Source organism: Schistocerca gregaria, chromosome 1, assembly GCF_023897955.1.
Source record: "Schistocerca gregaria isolate iqSchGreg1 chromosome 1, iqSchGreg1.2, whole genome shotgun sequence".
NCBI classification, from domain to species: Eukaryota; Metazoa; Arthropoda; class Insecta; order Orthoptera; family Acrididae; genus Schistocerca; species Schistocerca gregaria.
Genome location: NC_064920.1, coordinates 666,763,438 through 666,779,503, shown reverse-complemented (window position 1 = coordinate 666,779,503; position 16,066 = coordinate 666,763,438). Strand labels below are relative to the sequence as shown.

At 42.0% G+C, this 16,066-nt stretch overlaps 1 protein-coding gene across 2 annotated transcripts; it reads right to left on the bottom strand.

Moving 5' to 3' along the window:
• Positions 1 to 374: 374 nt before the first annotated feature.
• LOC126362190 (5'-deoxynucleotidase HDDC2-like) lies at positions 375 to 15,846 on the bottom strand. 2 transcript variants are annotated; one of them, XM_050007859.1, is made up of 4 exons: positions 15,685 to 15,846; positions 13,974 to 14,098; positions 13,726 to 13,894; positions 375 to 687 (listed from the first exon to the last, which is right to left on the bottom strand). In XM_050007859.1, the coding sequence occupies exons 1-4, from the start codon at positions 15,742 to 15,744 to the stop codon at positions 454 to 456; spliced, it is 588 nt and encodes a 195-aa protein (XP_049863816.1). In that variant the 5' UTR covers positions 15,745 to 15,846; the 3' UTR covers positions 375 to 453. The 2 variants fall into 2 exon arrangements, with proteins under 2 accessions (XP_049863816.1, XP_049863815.1); XM_050007858.1 differs by lacking the exon at positions 15,685 to 15,846 and adding an exon at positions 14,249 to 15,678.
• Positions 15,847 to 16,066: the final 220 nt, after the last annotated feature.

The window sequence follows — 16,066 nt, the reverse complement described above, 5'->3', positions numbered from 1 at the left end:
AAAACTGATGACTCAAAACTTGTCTCCAAAAAGAAAGGATTTGGAACAGATATCTGAATTACAATTTGCTTTAACAATTACATATGGAACAATACCTCATACCTTCTTTAGATGAGAAACATTTTAGGTCTGATTGATATTGGCATTATTCCTCTAGGTACTGAAACATTCATTTTTCCTCTCTCATGTGTTACAGTTTTTGCAGTCCTAGCACTTTACATTAATTAAAACAATTTCAAACTTTTCTAGCAATCATAACACTCAGTTCATTACAAAGTTGTGAATCTTAAAGCCACAATAAATTGTGTAATTTGCAGAGTATCACTGTTTTACAAAACAGGAGAAGACTTGGAGATGAAAAAAATTTACACATCTGCTTTAAAATGTATTTATTTTAGTGTATTCTTCACAAATGATACATGTACGTACAATTTGGTAATGCCTAAAATAACACTATTTATCCGTTTGTTGATATAATGTTTCAAAGACGGATCTCTGTTTTTTGAGTTCATCTACTAATGTTAGCATCTTTGGATGACTAAATTTGTCTTCTGTTGAATCAAAAAAGTCTTGTAGGCCATGTGGTCGTTTTTCAGATTTTTCGTATTCAAAAGCTTGGAGAACCATGTCAAACCTATCTAACTCTTTTACAAACTTTGCTTCTGGTGTCTTTTGCTCTTCATATTCCTAAAACATTATGAACAATTCAAAAATTATAATGACAGCTGGGCAGAAATTAAATCTTCTAATTAAAATCTACACTATCCTTAACATTAACTGAATTTTTTGTTGGTATTTGACAAATATGACAACCACTACTGAAGATAATTTCTCCCTGTGTGAAAGAGAACACACACACACACACACACACACACACACACACACACACACACACAGAGAGAGAGAGAGAGAGAGAGAGAGAGAGAGAGAGAGAGAGAGAGAGAGAGAGAGAGAGAGATTCCATTTTATTTTCCATGCATAAAAACAAAAAACAACAATCTTGGAAATGTAAAGCTAAAATGTGAGCAAATGTGCTGAGCAGTGATCTGCATATGATTTATGATGATAAGAATGTGGAACAGGTATGAAAGTCACTAGTTCTAAACAAATGGAATGAAAATAACCTACAGTACTGAAAGAGGATTCATCACAACTGGAACGATTTACAACCGGATTAAGAACCACTAACCTTTTTGCAGTCAATGTCATACTTTATTATACTTATTTAAGCTGCCATATATATCGTGGTGCATTCAATTTAAAAATAAGAAAAAATACCACTTACCCACAAAAGTATGTGGTTTACTATGGTGTACCCAGACTGTAAAATTTCTTCACTTTGAATTGTTTATAAGTGGTGAAATAAAATATTTTAAAAAGTAGTATAAATTTGATTTTGTTTCCATATAATTAAAATTACACTTGATTTGAAGAAAGCACACTAACATCCATAAAATCTACACACATTTCTGAGTTAAATGACATAAAAATATTGAAATTTTACTGTAATTTACAGAGATAATGATTATAATACCTGCACACTAAGTTACACTCTGCACTTGTGTTTCACCTACCAATTATGTTTTGGAGCAGAATACATTTTACCAAACCTTGGAAATGCCTTAGATGGAAAACCGTCTATGCCATTTCCAAGGTTTGGTCTCCAGCACGAAAATGAAGTTAGACCTATTGTTAAATCTCATATTCAGTAAGCAAGCTGTAACTCCTCTTACACCAGCTATTGTGACATCCTTCCATTTTTTTTATGGGCTAGACAAAGTAGGGGCATATTTACAGAATACAAATTACTTAGCCGAGTGATTTGTCTTGGTGACAAATAGCTGAAGTAACACAGCAGTGAAACATAATTTGAAATATTCGACTGCAGTAGAGTCCACTGGTGGCATATGCTTTGGTCCATGCACGTAATGAGAAGGATGTGGTAGCAGCTGTAGTGCTTCAAGTGCAATCACTTCAGTGTAGTGTGTATTTTTCATCCTGTCTTCATTTTCAATCAATATACCAGCAAGAACATCACTGTCACTTTCTGAACTGCTGCTACTTTCACTAAAATAATCTGTATCATTAATATTTTCCAGTAACTCACAAATGGCATTGTTGGACACATTTCTAACAAATAATTTGCAAAAGAGATGGATGGGTGGATGGTTGGGTTAAAGGGGCCAAACTACAAGATTCTGTGTGTGTGTCAAGCCAGGAACAGCCCCAGAGAGGAGGGACACAGAACAAATCCCAATGGACTCCACTGTATAAGAGAATCAAGAAAGTCATGAGACAGAAGCCCCGAAGTGAGAGAGGTGTAAAAGGGTGAAGGTGGGAGAGTTGCCTCACCCACAAAGCAACTGGAGGTCCCCGGGACATATGCAACCAGAGACACACCCTCTGCACCTGACCGGTGCTTCCACACCCTCTGTTACCACATGGAGACTAGCTACAGAAAACAGATAAAATCTCAGCACAGAGAACAATGACAATGAGTCTGGCAAGAAATAACAAATGTAAAAGACTGAGAAGATTAAAAATGTGGGAAGGGTAGTAGCCACACCAGACCACAGAGCAGGTGATGGGGTACCTCTCCAATCCCTCAGGAGGCTGATGAGGCTAATGTGCCCTACATTACAGCGAGGAGTAAAACCCACTTTCATGAGTTAAATTCAAAATCAAATTAGCCACTTTAGTGTCGTCTGCTAGTGCCAGTAGTAGGGAGACAGAAAGTTTAAGGTATCGCCGTGAGGTAGCCACATTAGGGCAATCCAGTAGGATGTGGGCCCCCTAGAGAAGGGCAGCACACTGATACTGAGGCAGATCCTCACATTGGAAGATGTGGCTGTGGGTCATCCAAATGTGGCCAATGCGAAGCGAACTGAGGACAGCAGATTCTCCGCAAGAAGCACAAAGGGAAGACTGCTACGTGGCTGTAGTCTCCTTCATCGTTTGCAACTTATTCACAGAAACCAGGACGCACCAGTCCGCATTTCAGGCCTCCAACATCTGTTGGTGTAGAGTCAACAGAAGGTCCAGTGAAACTACTGCCACATCCAAAGTCGGCATTCTGGTAGCCAACTGTAATATCAAGCTGTATACTCCTTCTATGCTGCTACAAATGCATGTGGTATGGGCACATGTCTTCGTGTTGCAACGCCATCCCCATCTGTAGGGATTGTGGCTGCTAGCTAAATCAAATGCAAATCGGGTTAACACCCCCTTGAGATGAACATTGATTGTTGCCCAATTACCCTCACGAATGTTCTCTTGAAGTTGCTCGAACATGTGGTGAGCCAACAGCTATGCTGGTACCTTGAGCCTCGGGGTCTTTTGGCTTCGTCCCAGGGTTGTTTTTGCCAAGGCCGCTCTGCTGCTAACAATTTGGAGTCAGCTATTCGGTCAGCTTTTGACTGATGTCAAAATTTTGCAGCTGTCTTCTTTGACTTACAAGGGGCTTATGACTGCAAGGGGCATCACCACAACCTTGCTGCCCTCAATGATTGGAGTGTGTGTGGCCAACTCTCAATTTTTGTCTCAGGCTTTTTGTCTGACCCTACTTTCCAGGTTCAAGTTGGTGCTTCCTACTCTCTCCTTATACAACAGAATGGGGTCCTGCAAGGCTCTATATTGAAGGTGACCCTTTTTCTAGTGGCTGTCAATGATTGTGCGGAGTTAATTACTATGAGCAGTAGGGCTCCAGATGGCGTTTCACCGTTGGGCACAGGGAGATTTGATGTAGATCCCCATATCCACAGCTGGCATTGTGAAAGGAAATGTGGGTACCTGCTTCTCTAGCCAAATGGTCAGCAATTCATTCCCTGGGATTCCCACATGACTTGGGACCTAGAGAAAGAGGACTGAACAGGCGGCACGCTCAAGGGCAGAGAAAACGTCATGGATGGGAGAGACCAATGGGTGACGAGAGTAGCATCGATCGATAGCCTGCTCATGGAGTCGGAATAATTAGAACACTATGGACGGAGGCATGAGAAACAAAAAGGAAGGCTAGAAGCTCTTCTGTAAATACACTACAGGAACCTGGCAACAAATGGTGCTTGAAGCTGGTAGGAGATGTGAAAGCATATCCCACCTTATCAGTAGTCTTAGAACCATCAGTGCAAAAGATGGTGGCACCTTGGAACTCTGCAAGGATGGCACATACAAGACGCCGGTAAACCATAGAAGTAACAGACCTTAGGACCCTGGAAGAGATCAGTCCTAATCCATGGTCTAGACACCGTCCAATGGAGGGTATGGGAGGAAAGACACAGGGTGCAGTCTAATGAGTGCAGGTGGAGATCCCGACACAGGGTAGTGAGACGCATGCCAACCGGCAATCCCACCCACGGGCAGGTGTTGGAAGGGAGAGATCCCTAACTGGCGAAGAGCACAGGGTACACAGGATAGTCAGGGAACTGGCAAATGGCGACTGCATAAGAAACAAGGAGTTGGCTCTGTCGGATGTGTATATTGGGAATCCCTGCTTCTGTGAGGAGACTATTAACAGGACTAGTGCCACTAGCACCAATAGCCAGACGCACCCCACAACGATAGACAGGGTCAAGGATTTTCAAAGGGGAAAGAGCTGCTGTGCCATAAACCCAACTATCATAATCAAGTCTGGACAAGACCAGAGCACAGTAAAGATGGAGAAGAGTGGAATGGTCTGCACCCCAAGATGTGTGGGCCGAGAGGCAGATAGCATTAAGCTTCCACATGCATGTAGTCTTTAGGTGGCAAATGTGGGGCAGCCATGTCAGCTTGTTATAAAAAATAAGGCCCAAGAAATGAGACTGTGCTACAACATCAAGGAGCTGCTTGTCTAAATAAAGTTCTGGATCAGGGTGTACTGTGAGTCGACGACAAAAATGCATAACACACATTTAGGAGTGGTAAACTGGAAGCCATGGGCAGTGCCCGTCAGATGGCGTCTCGGAGCTGGCACTCAGCAAACGCCACTGAGTGAGTGATACATCATATGCAAAAATCGTCAACGTACGATGCCGGGGAAACCAGAGGCCCAACAGAGGTCACAAGCCTATTTATGGCAATGAAGAAGAGTGTGACACTTAGCACAGAACCCTATGGGATACCATCCTCCTGAATCTAAGAGGTGCTGAGTGAAGTGCCAATTCAAACCTGGAAGAGTTGATAAGATAAAAACATGGATAAAAATCCAAAGGGGACCACAGAAGCCCCAGTCAGGGAGTGTAACTAAAATTTGATGGCACCAAGCCACATCATACACCTTATTTAGGTCAAAGAAAACTGCAACAAGGTGCCGGCAGTGAGTAAAAGTCTGTGAGATGGCTGATTCCAATAGGAGTAGATGGTCAGTTGAAAAGCGCCCTACCCAGAAGCCACACTGATACGGTGACAAAGGGCCCCGAGATTCGAGTACCCAACATAATCTGGAGTTGACCACCCCTTCGAGCAGTTTACAAAGCACATTCGTAAGGCTAATGGAGTGGTAGCTATCTAGAGACGTTGGTTTTTTTCCGAGCTTAAGGATGTGGATAACTATACTGTCTCGCCACTGTGACAGGAAAGCACCCATGAGCCAGATGTGATTGAAGACCCTGAGGAGCTGTTGCCTCTGGAGAACGTCCAAGTGTTGAAACATCTGATTGTGAATGGAATCTGGCACTGTGGCTGTGTCTCTTGAAGAGCTAAGAGCCTGCTCCAATTCCCATTCAGCAAAAGGTGCATTATAGGGCTCAATGTGGTGTGGGATGAAACAGAGGAGGGTCTGTTCAACTCTGCGTTTCTGCTGGAGAAAGGTAGGACGGTAGGGAGTGGACAACAACGCTGTCACAAAGTGTATCGCAAGGTGTTCTGCGGGGACCAATGGATCAGTGCACAGAGTTCCTTGGAGGTTCAGGCCCTGGACAGTTGACTTGCTGGTGGCCCAGAATGCTACGGAGCTCTGACCAAACCTGTGATAAAGAGGCATACACCCCTCAGGGAGGAAACATACTGCTCCCAACATTTCTTTTTACACCGCTTAATAAGCTAAGGAGCCTTAGCTCAGAGACGCTTAAAAGTGAGGAGGTTGGTCTGGAGGGGTGTCACTTAAATTACTTTAGTGCCCGTTGGCGGTCCTGAACAGCGACTGTGACGTCCTTGGTCCACCATGGTACCAGCCGATGATGAGGGAGCCCTGTGGATAGGGGGACAGCAGTGCCAGCAGCATGAAGAAGAGCAGCAGAGATGCCTTGCACGACTACATCAATGGAATTCGAGAGGGAGCTGTCAAAGTGGACAGCAGACATGTCTAAAGGCCAATTGGCCCTGCAGAATGGCCAACGTGAGGGCCTGTCTGCCTGGCGGCAGCAGGGGAATGATAGTTGTAACAAAACAAGTTCGGATATTTTTAATTCCCCTCTTGTTTTGTCATGTGCCTCCTTAAATTCGTTTTGTTACTTTTAACTAATTATCATTAACATATGTGAATATAATCTGCATTTTCATTAAAGAAAAAGGTTGACCCTCAATTTTAAAGAATACAACACCAGATCTAATTTTGTGTTTAGTTTTAGGTATGTAATTGATTTCCTAATTTATTTTGACTATTGGTAATAAGTATCTTTCAGTACAGGGCGAAATCAGTAATTGTTTCATAACTTAAATTCTATTGTTGACATATAAACAAATATAAATTCTGTAATAATTGTGAACATTTGGAAGACGAAATGTTAGTAATCGCAAAGTATCTATTTGGCTCTGTTCAGGAACATGTTAACAAAATCAGCCCTTCATTAATTCCAAAGTAATTAACAGTTTTGCAAAAGTATTGTTCACATAGCTGTATTTGTTAATTTCACGATTTAAACAAATAATTCGGCCTAAACCTCATAGCAGAAGAAACTGTTAAAAAGAACCAATTTTCCGATGTATTCAGTTAATTTAATGAATTAAGTTTTACTTTTACTTCAAACAATGTGTGGTTTCAGTACAAATTATTGCGATGATATATAAGAGCCCGATTTTTGGTCACAAGACAGTCAGTCCACATCCGAGTTTCATTTGAGTAACCTGTGCTGGTTAGAACAACAATGCTTCAAATTAACTGTGGAACAAGTGTTAAACAATTAGGCCATGTGTAAAAAAAGTGACAGTGTCTGCTCCATACATACCTGACTATTCTTCAATAACTGAACTTTGTGCTTAGGTCTTACTGCTCATAGCTGTTCAACAGTAAACTATCGTAGCAGTATGTGGAGTTTCGCTGGCAAAACTATTAATGAGGCTTATGGAAAGTTTAAACAATAGTGCACTGGCCATACACCTATAATTGTGTATTATTAGGGGGTTGTGAACAGTGAAATAAAAGTACTGTGTAACACACGTGCACCTATTGGATAAATAATTTACAGTAGTCAGTGTCACAACACACAACCCATTTTTCAGCCAGTGTAGCAACGCTGTACATCGACACCGAGGACGACAATCAACAAACAAAGAAATAAAAAGGCAGGTGGACCACGACATAGAGTCACTGGAAAGTGGTCACTGTCACAAAGGCCATCATGGGATGAGCAATGTAGGGAAGCCCCGAGGACAGGGGAGGAGAGCCTGAGATCGATAGCAGAGAAGGTGTCACGAGTGGCACTCAAGTGGGTAGGGTAACCACCATTGAAGAGAGACAAATCGAAGCCCGTGATAAGCTGGTTGATTATACCCGGGCCGCTGAAACATTGCACTTGACGTTTGCGTACGAAGTTGGCAGCGTAACAGAGTAACAAGTGAAGAACGATAGGCGCTAGGCGTTCAGCGTGGGGCGCCAGCCAATCACAGCGCAGTGAGCACTGCTGTTACTCACGTGCTGTGACGTCAAAGTTCCCGCGTTGCCGGCTTTGTTTAGTGCATGTGTATACAACGTGAGTTGCGTGTTGTTTACCGCGTGTTTTCGTTGTACTGTGTGCTATATCGTTGTGACTTTTGTTACGTTGTGAGTTTACGTACTTGGAAAATGCCACCGAAAAGACTTCGTTCACCTAGTGACAATCCTTTGCGTCGAGGGGTGCCACTAAACAGCCAGGCACTGGAGTTGCTACGCAGAACTCTTGAGTTTTACGAGCAGGAGAAAAACTACGTAAGCATTCATGGACAGCCATCAATTCCTGCCGACAAAGTGGTGGAACATACGTCGAAAACTCTTGGTATTAGTGCAAGAACGGTAGTAAGTAAGGGAGTATTACTACAAAACTTGGAAGATACTGAAGTGAGCCGTAATGATTCCGAGCTGTCTGGATCAAATAATACATTTTTATCAACCCCGGGAAAGAAGAAAAAGCGGCGAAGTCCTGTCACAGATTTAGATTCTTTCCAGACTGATGCAGTTCGTAGGCATGTTTATGCTTACTACAGCAGAAAAGAGTATCCGACTGTAGCTAAGTTATTAATCTCTTTAAAAGAAAGTGAACTCTTCAGGGGTGGTAAAACATCACTAAAAATTGTGCTAAAAAATATGGGTTTCCGTTACAAAACGCTAGACGGACGCAAAGTACTGTTAGAGAGGGCACATATTGTTACCGCTCGTAGCATTTTCTTGCACAAAATTGTGGGCAGAGACATTCATTCCATAATTTGGCTAGACGAAACGTGGGTTAATGCCGGGGAAGCTGTCAGTAAATGTTGGACGGATAACACACCCAGCAGTAGCGGCCATCAGCCGACGGGAAGAGGAGCTAGATTAATTGTGGTCCATGCAGGCTCCTCCAGTGGTTTTGTCCCTGACACACTTTTAGTTTTTAGATCAAAAAAGACTGGTGATTACCATGAAGATATGGATCACGCACGATTTGTTGAGTGGTTCAGGAACGTTTTAAAACAATTTCCTGTCCCTACAACAATTGTAATGGACAATGCTCCATATCATTCGGTGATACAGAACAAAGCCCCAACTACAAATGATCGGAAAGAAGTTATGGTGCAGTGGTTACAGGATCGAAATATTGCAGCGGATATGGGTATGACAAAGGTTCTGTTATATTCTCTTGTTAAAGAAAATAAGCCTACGACACCTACATACGTAGTAGACGAAATTGCCAAGGAGCAGGGTCATACTGTAATAAGGCTGCCACCATATCACTGCCATTTCAACCCTATTGAGTTAGTATGGAGTGACGTAAAAATGTATGTAAGGAACAACAACAAGTCCTTTACAATAACAGAGGTGGAAAAGCTGTTGCGTGAAGCTCTTGTGACTGTGGATGCAGCCTCATGGAGAAAAAAAGTAGAGCACGTCGAGAAGCTTATACGAGCAGCACAGACAATAGAAGGCATTATCAGTGGCCATGAACAATTAATGATTTGTCTTGCCGATGACGACGATGAAGACGGTTTTAGCGATGAATCGGACAACAGTGACGATGGCGAGCTGGATGGAATTGCGCCATTATCGCTGTAAATTGGTGAGTGAAAAAATTCTAATATTGGTTATTTATTGCAATCTCGGTTATTATTTATTTTGTAAACTACGTACATTATTGATTTTAAAGTACCAGTCGTCAGATGCTTGTTTTTTGTATTTCTTTGCTCCGTTATCGAAAGGGTGCGCATTGTTATGCTTTTACATGCATTATTATACGGTTGTTTACTTCCTGTCATTGTAGTACAACTAAAAACGAGTTTTTATATACATTGTAATTGCTCAATCGCTTGCATTTACGAGACGGGACGGAAAACTGTATCGTCTGCTGTGTGTATAGAGGCTGCTGTTGCAACATCGCTATTACAGTATAGCCAACCTAACTAGACAAAAAGAGAACTGTCAAGTGCAATGTTTCGCCGGCGGGGGTATAGGCTACCTCGACCCGTTGAAGTGACACTCCCCCACAGTGGATAGTGGGCACTGAAATCCCCAAAAAGGATAAACGAGAACGGGAGTTGCTGGATTAAGGTAGATAGTGCAACATAAGCAAGTGGCCGACCTGGAGAGAGGTAGACATTCCAAAGGGTGATTGCCAGAGTCATGTGCACTCTAACCACTATCACTGGTGCAGACCCCACCAGATGCTATCCCAAGGCCAGCACAGTTCCGACAGAACGCCCAATAACCACAGGAAGTTGGAGAGTGGTCATCACGGATGAGTGTTTCTTGGAGAACAAGACAGAACACAGAATAAGATGATACAAGATGTTGCATTTCCATTAGGCGACAATAGTGCCCGTTGCAGTTAAACTGCACGATCGTGTGGCATGAGTCCTAGATAGGCATGAAGGAGCCAAGGAGGAGATCAGGTAACTTTGTCAGTAGTTGTCACTGACGAGGATGGAGTGACATCAACAAATAAGATGTCAGACACAAGTTGCAAGAGGGGAGTTGGGCACTTATAGGGGCACAGGGGGGGGGGGGGGGGGGGGAGCCTTGTTGTGGGATTTATGTTTCTTCTTCTTCTCTTTCTGAGGCGGAGGAGGGCAGGACACATGGGGAGGGAGAGCGACTCCGTGACAGGAAGTCATCGGAACTGCAGGGGAGAAGGAGGGGAGAAAGGAGTGGGGCTGGGGTAAGGACGAGGGAGGGGGAGGAGGAGGAGGAGGAGGAGGAGGAGGAGGAGGAGGAGGAAAGGAAGTAACAGAGGCAAAAGTTGAAGATAGGGACACTGGATGGAGTCTCTCATACTTTTGGCGAGCCTCAGCATAAGACAGGCGATCTAGGGACTTGTATTCTTATGTCTTCTTTTCTCTCTAGTAAGTTTGGCAATTCGGTGAGCGAGGAGAGTGGAGGTCAGCACAGTTGACACACAGGCGGCAGAATACAAGGGCTTCCCTCATGGATTGGGTGACCACAGTCACCACACAAAGGGTCTGCCATACTGTGGGAAGACATATGACCAAAACGCAAGCACCGAAAGTACCGCATAGGTGGAGGGATGTACAGCTTCACGTCACATATGTAGCACATAACCTTGACCTTCTCTGGGAGAGTATCCCCTCGAAAGCCAGAATGAAGGTGCAAGTATTGGTGTGGTTGCCTTTGCAACCCTTCTGCACATGTCGAACAAAATTAACGCCATGCGCTGCTACAGACTGGCCCAGAGTTTCTCATCAGTTTGCAGGATGAGGTCCTACCTGTGAAAAATGACGCCCTGGACCATATTCAGAGATTGGTGAGAAATGACACACACTGGGATGTTGACAAGACGATCATACGCATGAAGAGCTGCAGATTGGGTGGCAGAAGAAGCTTTGATCAACAGGGAGCCTGACTGCATTTTACTAATAGACTCTACCAAACTTTTCCTTGATATTTTTCACAAAAAACAATGACTCTGTGGTGGTGAAAGTGTCCCCAACTATCCTAGTACAGACGAGGTAACTGGCAAAGTGTTTCAGCCCAAGACGGCACGCCAGGCCCTCCTTCCATGGGGTAGCCAGGGAAGGGAAGGGAAGGCTGTCAGGTCATACGAGGCAGCATTTAAGGATTCTTCACCATTAGAAGAGATGGCCGTGTGAGAATGGTCAGATTTTTCCAGCTCGATACATTTAATGCACCAAGCATCCGCCCTGATATCACCCACTCCGACCAGGGGCTCTCCCCATGGGTACTACCCAGCCACAGCAAGGGTTGTCTGGCACAGCAGCCATTGCCGGGAGTTCTGTTGCTCCAAGAAGACAAACAACCACTCCTTGGCATACACGGGAAGGGAACAACATAGGTATCAGTAGTGTGATCCCTGTGTTGTCAGGGGACTCAGCCATATGGGTACATAATAACCCCACCACAGGAAGGGGGCTACAGTGGAGAAGGGAGGGGGGACGGGAATTCACATTGTAGATGCTAGGGAGGGAGTTCTTCCCCGTATGCCTCACACTAAAAACACAAAATTTTGGAGGTCAAACCTCAAGGGGGGACTGAAATGCCAAAAGGGTGAAAAAAACAGGCAAAAGGAACAAAATTGCAACCAATACAGGAAACCAGGGGAATACCCAGGTCGGCATAAATCAGAACACCGAGAGGGGGGAAGGAGATGACAACAGGGAGGGGGCAGGGAGAAGGAAATGCAGCTAGGGAATGAAGAATGAGCTGCAATAGCTCGGGGCCCCGTGTGCACCACGCACAAACTCACGAAAGGACTGTGAGCCTCCTGCAGGGCTTCGTATGTTTGAACTTTTATCTTGCGACTATTTGCTGAACCTTTAGAGGACATTATAAGGAGCCTGGAGGCTGTTAGCGTTTTAGGTTTCCAGCAGTTTCATTTCTAAAGGGTGGTAAAAACTACTTTGCAGAAAGCAGCTAAGTTATGGTACGTAGGGAGATCATATCCAGTATAAAGGCTGTAATAGGTGACTGGTGCATGGATATGCTTTTGTGACTTGGTGTTGTTAAGTATGGGAGACAGAGACTGTTACAGTGTCATGACTGACAATTATTTTAATGAACAACTTACCAAGATCAGAAGATTACAGAGTCACACTCTAATTTTCCAAATATAAGAGTCCTCAGTATTGTCACTTGTAACAATAGTGGCAGGTAAATATTATGAATGGGAAGTAGAGGGAAGAACACAGAATACAAAGTTTATCCGTCTCTGGTGAATTATTTACGTGAGACAGACAGTATTAAAAGATTACAGGTAGCGGAAAATTTTCTTGCACAGCGTGCATCAAAAACGCTTTCAAAGACTGCTGCCAATCTCTCTTCTTTTTGTAACTTAAGGGACTTAACAACTAAGGTCATCAGTCCCTACGCTTACACACTACTTAACCTAATTTTTCCTAAGGACAAACACACACACCCATGCCTGAGGCAGGACTCTAACCTCCACCGGGACCAGCCGCACAGTCCACGACTGCAGCACCTTAGACCACTGGGCTAATCCCGCATGGCTTTTTCTATTCCAGCAACAGATTAACTGATAATCATTTCCATGTGCTTCTACAGAAAACATGAATAATGGTGTTTTTTTACTAATGCCGTCTAACAAAAGTTTTTAAATTAATGAACCCAGGACAATATGGTATCCAACCACACAAAAACAAGTGTCATCACAGACAGATCATCAAAAACTCATACTGAACTACTATAAGATAAAAAGTTGCAGGGATAGAGCATCTCTCTCATGGTTACAAAAGTAGTCTGTTACATATTAGAGTAAATGAGAGAATGTATGTCAAAATCAATAGTGTACTATGCTAATAACATAAGTTTCAGTGCTTAGTTTGGTACTGAAGTAATACAAACAAAAGAAATGAAAATGATGAAAAGTCCTGTACACCTTGGTAAAAACTTTCACCCTCCACACAGCTTGTCCATGTTCGTAATTGCACACCAGCAGACAGGAGAGAGGAGATAGATAGCTCTCAGCACCAATGACAAAATAAATATTAATTAGGACAGTAATAACAAAATTTAGGGGGGAGAGGGAGAACCATGTTCTCCTACTTCTTGCAGAACAGAGGAAGATGTTGCGGGAAGAGAGATTGGAGATGCTTAATGATACAGGAAAAATCACTCAAGACCCTTGGACAACAGAGACTTACTGTTTAGATAAGCCTTGAGACTCTTTCCCTCGAGTCCTTTCCTCTCCTCTGCCGGGAAGCAGCACACCTGCTTTTACATCCTTCTGAATACTGTTACAGATTTCCTCTATCCATATTAAAATAGTTACTGATTTACATTGAAATCAGCTTGTCAGGAAAGAACAAGTACTTGTTATTATTTAAATGATAAACAGTTGGTTACTTTAATATTTTAAGGGTTTTGAAGGAAACCTTATATAGATTGAACATCTCTGTCCCTGCATTTCCTGCTAAACTGGCCAACTCCCTCATTGCAAGTGTCTCTCTACGATGTTTTTCTGCAGCTGGGATTCCACAATGTGGCGTCAAGTCACCAACAATACACTCTCCTAGATCGTGCACAAGAGACATTTTGATACACCTGGAACAAAATTGGATTCTTACATTTCCTATAATTAGCAACTTGAGAATCAAATAAAAAGTTGCCTGTTAATACATACTTGTCTTTATCAAGACCATCCTTTTCATCAATTAAGAAAGACAATATTCCCATTCGGTACATGTGTCCTGCGATGCTTTCTGGATTATTTACATGTCTTAAAATCCAGCCAGTTCTCTGTATATGCTGAAAATAATTTTTATTAAGTATTTGTTATATTTACTGCAGGCTTCTTAAAAATTACAATGTAATATTTATACAAATGAACATATTTGTATTTCTTGTTGGAATAAGTTTCAGGACCAAAAATCACGTGGTTACTTAGATATTACTTGCCTCATTTCGAATACTTTGGCAACAACTGCTTGACAAATTCAAACTGTATGCTGAATTGGAGTAAAAAACAGGTTTCTTAAATTTTTCTTTTCGTGCGTTCCCCATTATTGTACTGCACAGGTATCTGTTTTTATATTTCAACTTGCACCTTTCTAATTAAGTTTACAATTTGTAACGACTGAGCATGTGTGGATATTATTTTTTCCATTTTTGAGTTTTCGTTCCACTATTTCATATTTCTGCCTTCTGTAATGCTATACTGGCAATAAAAGTATAGAGAATCATATAAACGTATAAGGAAAAAACCTACACTAACTGTAACTTCTAATCTATCCTGAATCAAATAGATCAAGAAATAATCCCCTGGATGGAAGGCCAGACAAGTATTATCAAGTGAAAATTTTTACACCTTTTGGAATAGCCACACTAACTGTATTTTTTTTGATAGCCTAACTATGTGCTCTCATCCCCCTCCCTTCGCTCGAACTCATTCCTATTTATTGTTTCTTCAGCAGCATATTAATCAGGCCTTCAGAAAGGGCACAGACTCAGTTTATCATTCAATAGGGGGCTGCATTGTAGAAGAACCAAATGGAGTATTTACCTAGATCTAACAAATCCACATATTCATTGCATCAGGAAAACTGGAACAGGCACTGAGCCCAGCCTGTATTAATTTTGACCATGTTGTATTATTAGATTAGACAGTGTGTACAGAATGATCAACACTGTAGCTCTAGATAGCATTTGCAGAGAAAAAAAAAACACAACAAAAACAAACGAAATAGCCAAAAATCGAAATCAGGTAAATTTTAAGTCAAGGACGGAAGACTACTAAGACATAAATCCTTTATTAGCTTGGCAACGGACACTTCTGTCAGATATGGTATATGGCCTAGATTATTAGTAGCAAATGCAATACTTGTTAAGTGAAAACTCATTAAATCAAAACACATCATGTAATAATCAACTAACAAGGTACAGTGGTAACAGAACGAAAGACGGAATCTCCAATAAAAACACCATACAAATGTTAAAAAAAACTTATATCACAAGTTTATGTGGGAGAATATAGCATTCATACAGGGTCTACAACGACAAAAAACAATCCTATGAATGTTAAGGTTCGCGTAACAACGCAAGGAACTGGCATGCAATGAAATTTTTGTCAATTAAATCTTTCTGAGTTGTGTGTACGAACAAACGAAAATAGCGAATTTGTTTTGTTACTTCGTGAAACTGCACTACAAGTCAACAATATCCACTGCTGTGATGATTATTTTCGTGATGACTAACTAAGAGAGAACGAGATTATAGGACGAACAGTTTCCACAGACATTCAAAAAGTAAGCCGGCTGCACGACTTGGTAACCATAATAATGTACATCGTCTGCGATAGAACGACTATCTGAATATGTAGCGTAGAGAATACGAACCTTCAATCTTCCAACAAGCTCGAGGAATTCGATTATCTTATTGGCATCACTGTTTGACATTATACTTTACAATTTTGATTGTCCGAAACACAACACTTTACATTCAAAGTCTTACAACTGTTATTCAACTGTTTTTGCAACAGGGTGGGTAACTGCGAGCAAAAAATGAAGAATATATGCATAGACGGAACATCCCTCCACGATGAATAGTTCATGCAGATTTTTTAAATTACAGCTCATTGGGAAAAGAGGTGCAAACTTAAACACCTACACTAAATATATATAATTGAGAGTTCTGAAATATGACAGTGTCAAATACTTTTGTTGCGATTCACATTTTGTAGTGAATATTAAGAAGTGTTACACCGTTTCAATCATTTTA

Bases quoted from the DNA above. Each gene is read 5' to 3' on its own strand.
- LOC126362190 (XM_050007858.1), bottom strand. From the start codon at position 14,353: ATGGGGAACGCACGAAAAGAAAAATTTAAGAAACCTGTTTTTTACTCC. The intron at 14,099-14,248 runs GCAAGTAATATC...AATTATTTTCAG, and splicing joins GCCAAAGTATTCGAAATGAG to CATATACAGAGAACTGGCTG. The intron at 13,895-13,973 runs GTATGTATTAAC...ATTTTGTTCCAG, and splicing joins GATGGTCTTGATAAAGACAA to GTGTATCAAAATGTCTCTTG.